Below are 13,330 nucleotides of genomic sequence, written 5' to 3'. Positions count from 1 at the left end.
CAGAGGAAGGGGGACTGGCGTAGGGAGGGTGGTATTGACCCAGTGGAAGTGGAGGCCCTCGTTTCTGCAATGTCTTGTGTATTGTGCATACTACATTCTAATGTTTAGAGCCCTTTCTGACTCTTCTTTTATTAAAACTGGGAGCTGTCCACAGATGCTGCTCGAGTTGCTCCGCACCTCCAGGAATGTGTTTTTGAAATCTATCCTCTATCAAAGCTAATCCCTCCCTGTGAAACACGAGGGGCTGGGTTCACACAAAGCTGGGTGGGAGGGTGACCTGTGAGGAACATGCAGAGATGTCTCAGTGGGATTTGGACAGGCTGAGGGAGTGGGGAAATACATGGGAGATACAGGATAATGTGGATAAATGTGAGGTTATCCACAACAGGTGAATCCGTATCAGAAGGGGCAGAGTCTGGGAAAGGGCAGATGTGTCCTCGCCAGCCTTGCTGTTTCTAGACACCATGAGAGCACCCACACACAGTGCCTGTTTTAACGAAACAAGTGAGAGTCCTTCACTGACCAATCAGACTCAATCTGCTTGCTTTCCCATTTCAACAGACCGTGGCAGTTCAGCATCTTTTTCAGTCAGACGAGCCAACCATGGGAGATGAAGTACTTTCACAGTTGTTGCCTGGTTTATTTACCCCCCTGAGACCGAGTGTGTGGTATCACAGCACTGACATACACCCTGCTGTGCTCACCTTTGCGCTCTTTGAGGAGTTGGAGCCTGCGCTCTCTCATCGCCTCACTCAGATTCTCCAGCATACGGTCAATACAGTTATCGAGAACCACTGAGCGGCTCTGGGTCCGGATCGTCTGTCTACAGATTGGACACTCCTCCTTCCTCTTCCTCCACTCCAGGATACAGTGACAGCAAAAACTGTGAGAACAGTTCAGAGTGACAGCCTGAGGGTAGATACACAGTGACAATCAGAGTCACCATGATGTAGACGAGCTGAAGGCCATTCAGCCCTATTTAACATGCTCACTGCTGATCCGATAATCCTCAACTCCATTTGCTTGCCTTTTCCCGATAACCCAGGATTCCCTTCCTGCTCAGCCTTCAGGATCATGGGCCAGCCTCACCAGCTCTCCGTGATCAAGAATTCCACAGATTCAGGCCCTTCGGAGGGAAAGGAATTCCTCCTCGACTCTGGCTTAAATCTGTGATCCTTATTCTGAGAACAGATCCTCAGGTCCGAGACTCTCCCACAAGTGGAACAACCTCCCCACGTTAACCTGGTTAGAGATCCCAACCAATCTTGTTTGTTTCCATAAAACCATCAGATATTGTTGTAGAATGAGGCCATTCGGCCCATCAAGTCTGCTCCTTCATTCGATCATGGCTGATATCTTTCTTAACCCCCCTCCCCTGCCTCCTCCCTGTACCCCACGATCCCCTTACTCATCGAGAACCTCTCTCTCTCTCTCTCTCTCTGTTATGGACACACTCAGTGACTTGTCCTCCACAGCCCGATGCAGCAATGAGTCCCACAGATTCCCCCCACCCCACCCTCTGGCTGAAGAAATTCCTCCTCCTCTCTGTCCCTTCACCCTGAGGTTGTGCCCTTGGGTCCCAGTCTCTCCTACAGCAGAAACATCATCTCCATGACCAATCGATCCAGGTCTCTCAGGGTTCTGGACGTTTCAATCAGATCCCCCCCCCCCCCACCCCCATCCTTCTGAACCCCATTGAGTACAGACCCCATGTCCTTAGCTGCTCCTCATGTGACAAACCCTCCATCCCCAGGATCATTCGTGTAAACCCCCTGTGGACCCTCCTCCCTCCAACACCAGCACGTCCTTCCTTAGATACGGGGCCCAAAACTGCTCTCAATGTTCCAACTGTGGTCTGACCAGAGCGTGATCCAGCCTCATTTCTGGATGAGTGGTGCTGGAAGAGCACAGCAGTTCAGGCAGTATCCAAGTAGCCTCAGCAGTACATCCCTGCTCTTGTATTGTAACCCTCTGGAAATTAACACTAACATTACATTGACCTTCCTACCTGCCAACTGAACCTGCCTGTTAACCTGAAGAGAATCCTGAACCAGGACTCCCAAGGACCTTTATGCTTTTGATTCCTGAAGCCTTTCCCCGTTTAGGGAATAGCCCACTGCTCTATTCTTCCGACCAAAGTGTAAAACCTCTCCCTTTCCCACCTGCCAATTCCTGATCATTCCATGCAGACCCAGGATCAGGTGAATGAACCTTGTCAGGATTCCCTCCAGTCCCTGTCTATCCTGGGAACACACAATGACTGCAGATGCTGGAAACCAGATTCGGGATGAGTGGTGCTGGAAGAGCACGGCAGTTCAGGCAGCATCCGAGGAGCTTGGGCTTTTGCCCGAAACATCGATTTCGAAGCTGCTTGGATGCTGCCTGAACCTCCATGCCTGTCTATCCTGCTGAGATAACAAACCCAAACCTTTCAGACTGTTCTCTGCTTGAGTCCCGAAGGTGAACCTAATGTTTACAATCCATTAACATTCCCCGTTACCCACTCAATTCCCAAACACTGGCTTTTGGCCATTCATGGCCAAGGTCCCTCCAAGCCCTTGCTTGACTTTCTGCGGCTTCTTGAGAGAGAGACAGGAAAAGAGAGAGAGAGAGAGAGAGAGAATGGGGAGAGTGAGGAGGAGGAGAGTTCAGAGTGACTCGGAGGGGAGGGAGAGGGGGTTTGGTGGAATGGGATACCGGAGATTGGATGTCCTACCTCAATGAAGTGCTCAGAGCAGATGATACATTGCAGCTCATTCTCCAGGACATCAGTCAGTTGGGCAGCTGCTTGGTCCCTGTGAATCTTCACCTGCTCAGCAAAACAGACAGGGAGCAGCAATATTACAGCTCAGTACACCCAGTCACCCCTTCATCACCGCTCACAGAGCTAACGGTCACTCACCGAGGGGTCACAGAGCTAACGGTCACTCACCGAGGGGTCACAGAGCCAACGGTCACACACCGAGGGGTCACAGGGCTAACGGTCACTCACCGAGGGGTCACAGAGCTAACGGTCACACACCGAGGGGTCACACGGCTAACGGTCACTCACCGAGGGGTCACACGGCTAACGGTCACTCACCGAGGGGTCACAGAGCTAACGGTCACTCACCGAGGGGTCACACGGCTAACGGCCACTCACCGAGGGGTCACAGAGCTAACAGTCACTCACCGAGGGGTTACACGGCTAACGGTCACTCACTGAGGGGTCACACGGCTAACGGTCACTCACCGAGGGGGTCACAGAGCTAACGGTCAGACACCGAGGGGTCACACGGCTAACAGTCACTCACCGAGGGGTCACAGAGCTAACGGTCAGACACCGAGGGGTCACACGGCTAACGGTCACTCACCGAGGGGTCACAGAGCTAACGGTCACTCATTGAGGGGTCACAGAGCTAACGGTCACTCACCGAGGGGTCACACGGCTAACGGTCACTCACCGAGGGGTCACAGAGCTAACGGTCACTCACCGAGGGGTCACACGGCTAACGGTCACTCACCGAGGGGTCACAGAGCTAACGGTCACTCACCGAGGGGTCACATGGCTAACGGTCACACACCGAGGGGTCACAGAGCTAACGGTCACTCACCGAGGGGTCACACGGCTAATGGTTACTCACCGAGGGGTCACAGAGCTAACGGTCACTCACTGAAGGGTCACAGAGCTAACGGTCACTCACTGAGGGGTCACACGGCTAACAGTCACTCACTGAGGGGTCACACGGCTAACGGTTACTCACCGAGGGGTCACAGAGCTAACGGTCACTCACTGAAGGGTCACAGAGCTAACGGTCACTCACTGAGGGGTCACACGGCTAACAGTCACTCACCGAGGGGTCACAGAGCTAACGGTCACTCACCGAGCGGTCACACGGCTAATGTTCAGACACCGAGTGGACACTCGGCTAACGGTCACTCACCGAGCGGTCACACGGCTAACGGTCACTCACTGAGCGGTCACACGGCTAACGGTCAGACACCGAGTGGACACTTGGCTAACGGTCAGACATGGAGCGGTCACACGGCTAACGGTCACTCACCGAGTTGTCACTCGGCTAACGGTGACACGGCTAACGGTCAGACACCGAGTGGACACTTGGCTAACGGTCACTCACCGAGCGGTCACACGGCTAACGGTCAGACACCGAGTGGACACTTGGCTAATGGTCACTCACCGAGCGGTCACTCAGCCAACGGTCACTCACCGAGCGGTCACACGGCTAACGGTCAGACACCGAGTGGACACTTGGCTAACGGTCACTCACCGAGCGGTCACACGGCTAACGGTCACTCACCGAGCGGTCACACGGCTAATGGTCAGACACCAAGTGGACATTCGGCTGATGGTCACTCACCGAGCGGTCATACACACCCCAGTAGTCAGTGATTGCCTGGTCAAGGTGGGGCTGAGCTGCATTTCCTGCCCCCGTCCCTAGTTGCCCCCCCCCTTGAGAATGTGGGAGTGAGCTGCCTTCCTGACCCACTGCAGTCCCTGTGCTGTGGGTAGACCCACAATGTCCCTGAGGGAGGGAATTCCAGGATTCAGACCCAGTGACAGCGAGGGAACGGGGAGATATTTCCCAGTCGGGATGGGGAGGGGTTTGGAGGGGACCTTGCAGGTGACCTGGTGGTATAGCAGCAGAAATGAGGCTATTCAGCCCGTAGAGTCTGCTGCATCACTCGCTCAAGGTTGGTCTGTTTCTCAACCCGATTTGCCTGCCTCCTCCCTGTCCCCCTTGATCCCCTTACTGGTAAGGATCTCTCTACCTGAAAGAGACTCACTGACCTGGTCTCCACAGTTTCCCCACAGTCAGGTCCCCCTGATTCACTCGGCTTTTCTGTGCTCCTTACACGGTGTATTGGCCCAACCATCACCAAGCTCGTGGATGTGACCCTGCCTCCCCTCCCCAATACCAGGCCATTCCTGGGCCTCCCCTTCCAAAACACAGCCCAACCCTGTGAAGGACTAACCTTCCTCTCCTGCAGTTCTCTGTCTTTGGCTTGAATTATGTCCTCCAACTCCTTCCTCTGTCGGCTTAGGGCTGCCTTCAGCTCCTGGTCACACGCAAACATATCTCCGAATGAGAGACGGGCAGAGAGACAGAGAGAGAGAGAGAGAGACACGGCCACAAACATATCTCCGAATGAGAGACGGGCAGAGAGAGAGAGAGAGAGAGAGAGAGAGAGAGAGAGAGAGAGAGAGAGACACGGCCACAAACAGAGAGACAGCAAGACATACACAGAGAGGGACAGGGACAACTAGACAGATGGATATATCCGACAGGCAGATAGAGAGAAATACAAGGCACACCAAAACACAGACAGAAACATACATCCACCAGACAGAGAGAGATATAGACGGGTATGATCATATAACACACATAAATCAGAAGAGGGAGTGACAGAGCAGATAGATATCGAGAGACACCCACCCACCCACTAGACAGAGACAGACCCTGGAAAGACGATTTAAAATGTGTGTTTTTGTATTTCTTACTGTGGTCTGCAATGAGGAATAGTTGAGGTGTTATTCCAGTTATCAAATGGAGTAACCTGGCCCTGATTGTGAGCACTGTTAACCCCAGAGCTGCTGGTTCAAGCAGGAGAAGGTGCCGAGGAGCTGGAGCGAAAGGGCTGTATAAAGAGAGCTTCAATCAGCAGCCCCTTTGCTGGTTGCTCAGAGGCCCACAGTGTTCTGTTCCCTGTGTGTCAGCGGAGAGAGGTTTTCAGTTCTCAGGTTGCTGAACAGTCTGGCCCTGTCAACAGGGTACTGACAAGTGACTGGTTTGCTGCAACTTTGGGCCTTATTAGGAAGCCTGAAGAAATTGAGTTTAGTTTTCCTTCAGCAGCTGTTGTGAGCAGTGAGTTTTTGTTAATAAAGCAGAATTTTTTTTGTTCTCAGTGGGAACCAGACATCCCATCCCTCCCAGGTAACAGCATTCAGCGACGGCCAGGCAGGAAGCAGGGTCTGTGAACAGGGACCACGGGCCTGCCTCTCAGCACGACACCCCTGGCTGGGTATCTGAGTGCGTGTGGCTGAACGGGTACATGTCTAACAGGCAGTTTATAAAGGGATGAGACTTTTAACTCGGGCCGTTACGTGCTGATAACTCGGAACTGCTTCCAAATAGCAACAGTTTATTTAATTGTCACAAACAGACATTCTGGACCAGTACAGAAACCTGGATCTGCAAAGCCAAGAAATTGGGGAGTTCTGGGTATTTTACCTTGTGTGATGCCTCTGGGTGTACTGGGGCATGACTCCCAGCACTGTCCCAGTCTGGCGGTGATAAAATGGGGTGGGGGTGGGGGGGTCTCACTCCAAAGTGACTTGAAATTCATTGGTGGAATTCATTGCCGTGGAGCACAGTGGAGGCCAGGACATCGAGTGTCTTCAAGGCAGAGATTGATAAAACTCCCCATCTCGCAAGGAATTAAGGGCTACTGGGAAAGTGCGGGTAAGTGGCGTTGAAACACCCATCAGCCATGAGCAAATGGCAGAGTGGACTGGATGGGCCGAATGGACTCCCTTTCAATCCTATATCTGATGGAAACATAGGCAACAATAACAGCTGGTCCTGAATGGAAATAACAGAGGTGGTAATCTCAGGATTACTCCCGCTGGCACATGCGAGTCAGAGTCAGAATGACAGAATGTTCAGGATGAATGTGGGGCTTGAGAGATGCTGCAGAGGGGAGGGGTCCAGATGTTTGGGACATTCGGCCCGGTTCCTGGGGAGGTGAGACTATTATAAATTGGACGGTCTACACCTGGGCCAGACTGGAACCAAGGTCCTCAGGGGTGCTTTTGCTAACACTGTTGGGGAGGGTTTACACTAATGTGACGACAGGGGGATGGGAACCAATTGAGGTGGTTAGAGGACAGTAAGGAGGTGGTAACTAAAGCCTGTTGGGAACTGGATAATGGAGTCAGCGTGACGGAGGGGAAGGCGAAGAGGAGGCAGGGAGCGGTGGGTGAACACAGAGGGACGGGTGGTCTGAGGTGCATTTGGTTTACTGCACCAAGTGTAGTCGGTGAGGTGGATAAACTTAGGGCTTGGATTAGTACCTGGGAGTATGATGTGACTGCTCCTCCTGAATCTGGGATCGGGGAAGGGTATGATGGATAACTAAGTATCCCAGGATATAGATGGTTCAGGCAGGACAGAGAGGGAGGGAAAAGGGGGTGGAGGAGTTACATTACTGCTCAGTGAGGATCTCACAGCTGTGCTGAAGGAGGGCACTAGGAAGGGCTCAAGCAGTGAGACAATATGGGCAGAGCTCAGAAATAGGAAGGGTGTGGGAACAATGTAGGGGCTATACTACAGGCCTCCCGACAGTGAGGGTGAGGGAGAGGTACAAATATGGAAACAGGTTATGGAAAGGTATAGGAACAACAGGGTGGTGGGGATCAGAGATTTTAATTTCCCCAACATTGACTGGGATTCCCTTAGTGGTAGAGGTCTGGATGGAGCAGAATTTGTAAGGAACATCCAGGAGGGTTTTCGAGAGCAGGAAGGGGCCATAGTGGGTCTGGTGTTGGGGAATGAGCCCAGCCAGGTGGGTGAAGTCTCAGTGGGGGATCACTTTGGGAATAATGATCACAATCCCGTGTGTTTTAGAATACTCGTGGACAAAGACGAGAGTGGTCCTAAAGGAAGAGAGCTAAACTGGGGGAAGGCCAAGACCCGGCAGGAGCTGGGGAATGGAGACTGGGAGCAGCTGTTGGAGGGTAAATCCCCATTTGATATGTGGGAGGCTTTTAAAGAGAGGTTGATTAGAATTCAGGAGAGACATCTCCCTGTGAACATGAGGGATAGAAATGGCAAGATTAGGGACCCATGGATGACAGGTGAAATTGTGAGACTAACAAAGAGGAAAAAGGAAGCGTACATAAGGTCTAGGTGACTGAAAACAGATGAAGCTTTGGAAGAATATTGGGAATGTAGGACCAATCTGAAACGAGGAATGAAGAGGCTAAAGGGGACATGAGATATCCTGAGTGAGCAGGGTTAAGGAAAAACCCCAAAGCCTTTTATTCATGGAGAAGGAGCAAGACCGAAGAATTGTTGTCATTGAGGTCACACTGTTTGCACACAGACTGTCTGTGAGCCACCAGAAACCCCTCTCGTCAGGTTCCCCAGTTCTTCCTCATCCCCTTTATTTTGATTCAGGAGCCCAGTATCAGGTTCACCAAGCTCGCTCTTCATTATCCTATTGTCTAATGGTCACTCCGCCTCGTCAGACAGTCTGGCTGCTCAGTTAACCTTTCTCATTACACTATTCCCCCCTAAGTCCGGAGTAGCCTGTTCTGTGGTTGGTTCCCCAATGTTTAGTGGATAAAGTGTGAAGCTGGCAAAAAACAAAGCAGCTTCAGCAGCATCAGAGGGGAGGGGGAGTCAATGTTTCCGGGTGGAACCAGTCCTATGAAAGGTTCAGCCCTGAAACATTGACCCCTCATCTCCTCGGATGTTGCGGGAGCCGCTGTGTGGTTGCTTACCCCACACTTTATCCAGTCAGACTCTCCAGCATCTACAGTCCTCATGGTCCCCAATGCATCAGTCTAACCAACTCACATACCCAATCCAGCAAATCCCCATCTACAATACCACGGCGAGTTTAATCCCCACCCACAACACCACGGCCGGTTTAATCCCCACCCACAACACCACGGCCGGTTTAATCCCCACCCACAATACCACGGCCGGTTTAATCCCCACCCACAATACCACGGCCGGTTTAATCCCCACCCACAATACCACGGGCCGGTTTAATCCCCACCCACAACACCACGGCCGGTTTAATCCCCACCCACAATACCACGGCCGGTTTAATCCCCACCCACAATACCACGGCCGGTTTAATCCCCATCTACAATACCACGGCCGGTTTAATCCCCACCCACAATACCACGGCCGGTTTAATCCCCATCTACAACACCACGGCCGGTTTAATCCCCATCTACAATACCACGGCCGGTTTAATCCCCACCCACAATACCACGGCCGGTTTAATCCCCACCCACAATACCACGGCCGGTTTAATCCCCACCCACAATACCACGGCCGGTTTAATCCCCATCTACAATACCACGGCCGGTTTAATCCCCACCCACAATACCACGGCCGGTTTAATCCCCATCTACAACACCCACGGCCGGTTTAATCCCCATCTACATACCACGGCCGGTTTAATCCCCACCCACAATACCACGGCCGGTTTAATCCCCACCCACAATACCACGGCCGGTTTAATCCCCACCCCACAATACCACGGCCGGTTTAATCCCCACCCACAATACCACGGCCGGTTTAATCCCCACCCCACAATACCACGGCCGGTTTAATCCCCACCCACAATACCACGGCCGGTTTAATCCCCACCCACAATACCACGGCCGGTTTAATCCCCACCCACAATACCACGGCCGGTTTAATCCCCACCCACAATACCCACGGCCGGTTTAATCCCCACCCACAATACCACGGCCGGTTTAATCCCCATCTACAACACCACGGCCGGTTTAATCCCCACCCACAATACCACAGCCGGTTTAATCCCCACCCACAATACCACGGCCGGTTTAATCCCCACCCACAATACCACGGCCGGTTTAATCCCCACCCACAATACCACGGCCGGTTTAATCCCCACCCACAATACCACGGCCGGTTTAATCCCCACCCACAACACCACGGCCGGTTTAATCCCCATCTACAACACCACGGCCGGTTTAATCCCCACCCACAATACCACGGCCGGTTTAATTCCCCACCCACAATACCACGGCCGGTTTAATCCCCACCCACAATACCACGGCCGGTTTAATCCCCACCCACAACACCACGGCCGGTTTAATCCCCACCCACAATACCACGGCCGGTTTAATCCCCACCCCACAATACCACGGCCAGTTTAATCCCCACCCACAATACCACGGCCAGTTTAATCCCCATCTACAACACCACGGCCAGTTTAATCCCCACCCACAACACCACGGCCGGTTTAATCCCCATCTACAACACCACGGCCGGTTCTAATCCCCACCCACAATACCACGGCCGGTTTAATCCCCACCCACAAACCACGGCCGGTTTAATCCCCACCCACAACACCACGGCCGGTTTAATCCCCACCCCACAATACCACGGCCAGTTTAATTTCTCCAATCCATATGTAAATTAGAAATGTAAAGAGAAATTGCGGAAAGATGAAGATCAGCATAAAACGCAGGTGGAATCAGGAGACACCAGGGGCTGAGGGAGAGAACCGGAGTCACAAAGCGCAGCCTGGAAGGTAATGTTTGCAGAGACCCTGCCAAAGCACGTGGGGGCATTCCTCATATCGTCTGAGCAAGTGGCTCGGCAAACAAATTGGGAAAAAACCACATTTGAACGTTGCTCATACAGGGGAAGTTGCCAGGCAAGGTACAGGACATTTACGCTGCACTGTCAGGGGCAAATTCTCAGGATTATGAGACAGGCAAGATGGTTATATTGGCTACATATGGGTTAGTGCCTGGAGCAAACAGGCAAGGGCACTGGGGTTGAAGGGATACAACCTGAACAAACCAATATTCAACTCAAGAGGGTTAAACAGAGTAATGTTGACAGCTGGATAAGAGCATTAGAAACTGAAACTATGAATCAAGCTCTCTGGGAGGTTACTCTCATCAAAGAATCTAAATTAAAAGGATGATGGTAGGGGTACCACAGAGAAATCTCTAACAGAGAGACCTGTAACACTCAGTCAGGCCTGGAAAGGGGAAACACGCAGGAAGCAGGCTCCATGACCAGGCAGGTCATAACCAGAGTCACTGGGGTTGGTCAGCCATTTCAGACTGAGGGGGGAGGAGGAGAAATATCTTCATTCACAGACTGGGGAGCCTGGGGAATTCTCTCCAAACCAATGATCTGATTCAATTTATGATTATTATCACATTGTACCGAAACACAGTTTGGGTGTTATCCAAACAAATCACCAGAGAAATAGCAGAGAAGATTTTCAGGGAAAGAGGCACCAATTTCAGATGGAGTTGGGAAGGGATTTCTTCTCTCCAAGAGGATGAGAGTCTTTGGAGAGAAAGAGAGAGGGAAATACACACACACAGACACACACAGACACACACAGAGGGGACGGAGAGGGAAAGGCAGATTTCAGGAGCTACACACAGGGAGAGAAACAAGCTTGTGCTCACACATCACTTCACATACACACACCGAGACAGAGATTCCAGGACCGGTACTCTGACACCCACCTTTCGCTCCTGCTGCTCTGTGGGCAGGGATTTGTGCAGCTTTCCCTGCAGCTCTTGCAGCCCCTGAACACTGGCAGCCAGCTCTTCAACGTGACTGTCGTTTTCCCCAGGTATTGACAGTGCATCTGCCTGTACCCCTGGTATTGCTCTCAGTGTACTTGAAGGGTCCGTTTGGATACAAGTCTTTCTCATCATGCTGGGCCCGGGGTGTGTACCCGCTCTGAGTCTCTGCCTGTCTTGGCTGGGCCCGGGGTGTGTACCCGCTGTGAGTCTCTGCCTGTCTTGGCTGGGCCCGGGGTGTGTACCCGCTGTGAGTCTCTGCCTGTCTTGGCTGGGTCCAGGGTCTGTACCCGCTGTGAGTCTCTGCCTGTCTTGGTTGGGCCCAGGGTGTGTACCCTCTGAGAGTCTCTGCCCGTCTTGGCTGGGTCCAGGGTCTGTACCCTCTGTGAGTCTCTGCCTGTCTTGGCTGGACCCGGGGTCTGTACCCTCTGTGAGTCTCTGCCTGTCTTGGCTGGGTCCAGGGTCTGTACCCTCTGTGAGTCTCTGCCTGTCTTGGCTGGGCCCGGGGTCTGTACCCGCTGTGAGTCTCTGCCCGTCTTGGCTGGGTCCAGGGTCTGTACCCGCTGTGAGTCTCTGCCTGTCTTGGCTGGGTCCAGGGTCTGTACCCGCTGTGAGTCTCTGCCTGTCTTGGTTGGGCCCGGGGTGTGTACCCGCTGTGAGTCTCTGCCCGTCTTGGCTGGGTCCAGGGTCTGTACCTGCTGTGAGTCTCTGCCTGTCTCGGCTGGGCCCGGGGTGTGTACCCTCTGTGAGTCTCTGCCCGTCTTGGCTGGTGCTGTAGTCTGATGTGCTTGACTGACAGAGTCGCTGAATTTTGTTGGTGTAGCCCTGGGATCCGTCTGTATCCAGTGGCTCCACATGGTCACGGCTGTGTTTGCGTTTCCCTCTCGCACTGGCCTTGGCTCTGGCTGTACTTCTGGAACCAGCCTCTTCCTGTTCCCTGTCTCTCCAGGTTAATCGATACTCATACTCTGCCTGTTCTTTATCATGCAACGGCACACCTAGCTGTATCACATCGCCTTCACTCAGTTGGTGAGGCTGCTGGGGTTCAATCCGCTCCCCATTCACCCACACTCCGTTCAGACTCTGCATAAGAAACGGAATTCGTCAGAGACAGGGAGCTCAGCCCATTCCCAACACCGGGCCCCCTCCCGGCACAACACCCCACCCAGCCCCCTCCCGGCACACCGCCCCACCAAACCCCCCTCCCGGGACACCCGCCCCACCCAGCCTCCTCCCGGCACACCTCCCCACCCAGCCCCCTCCCGGCACACCTCCCCACCCAGCCCCCTCCCGGGCACACCGCCCCACCCAGCCGCCTCCCGGCACACCGCCCCACCCAGCCGCCTCCCGGCACACCGCCCCACCCAGCCCCCTCCCGGCACACCGCCCCACCCAACCCCCTCCCGGCACACCGCCCCACCCAACCCCCTCCCGGCACACCGCCCCACCCAGCCCCCTCCCGGCACACCGCCCCCACCCAGCCCCCTCCCGGCACAACCGCCCCACCAAACCCCCTCCCGGCACACCGCCGCACCCAGCCCCCTCCCGGCACACCGCCCCACCCAGCCCCCTCCCGGCACACCGCCCCACCCAGCCCCCTCCCGGCACACCGCCCCACCCAGCCCCCTCCCGGCACACCTCCCCACCAAGACCCCTCCCGGCACACCTCCCCACCAAGCCCCCTCCCGGCACACCGCCCCCACCCAGCCCCCTCCCGGCACACCTCCCCACCAAGACCCCTCCCGGCACACCTCCCCACCAAGCCTCCTCCCGGCACACCGCCCCTCCAAGTCCATTCCCAGTGCCCAGAGTCCTCCCGGCACAGCCCCCACCCAGCCCCCCTCCCGGCACACCACGCCCACCAGGTCCGGTGTATAGACGTTTGAGGTGGGTGCAGTTGGATTGAAGGTAAGTGGGAACACGGGTTGGAGGAGCTGAATTACCAGGTTTATCAATACCTGGTTGTCGATGACGAGGCAGTGACCCTCTGAAGTGATGCGAAAGGTGCAG

The 13,330-nt window shown here is 54.2% G+C and overlaps 1 protein-coding gene across 1 annotated transcript; it reads right to left on the bottom strand.

Moving 5' to 3' along the window:
* Positions 1-688: 688 nt before the first annotated feature.
* LOC140475596 (uncharacterized) lies at positions 689-13,326 on the bottom strand (the record flags this gene model as incomplete). Its single annotated transcript, XM_072567797.1, has 5 exons — positions 689-909; positions 2,717-2,809; positions 4,975-5,058; positions 11,261-12,403; positions 13,279-13,326. Coding segments are annotated over 5 exons (1,589 nt in total), but the record flags the coding sequence as incomplete, so codon positions are not given.
* Positions 13,327-13,330: the final 4 nt, after the last annotated feature.

Source organism: Chiloscyllium punctatum, unplaced genomic scaffold (assembly GCF_047496795.1).
Source record: "Chiloscyllium punctatum isolate Juve2018m unplaced genomic scaffold, sChiPun1.3 scaffold_1857, whole genome shotgun sequence".
Classification (NCBI taxonomy): Eukaryota; Metazoa; Chordata; class Chondrichthyes; order Orectolobiformes; family Hemiscylliidae; genus Chiloscyllium; species Chiloscyllium punctatum.
The sequence above is the reverse complement of the archived record's forward strand: the minus strand, read 5'-3'. Positions and strand labels throughout refer to the sequence as shown.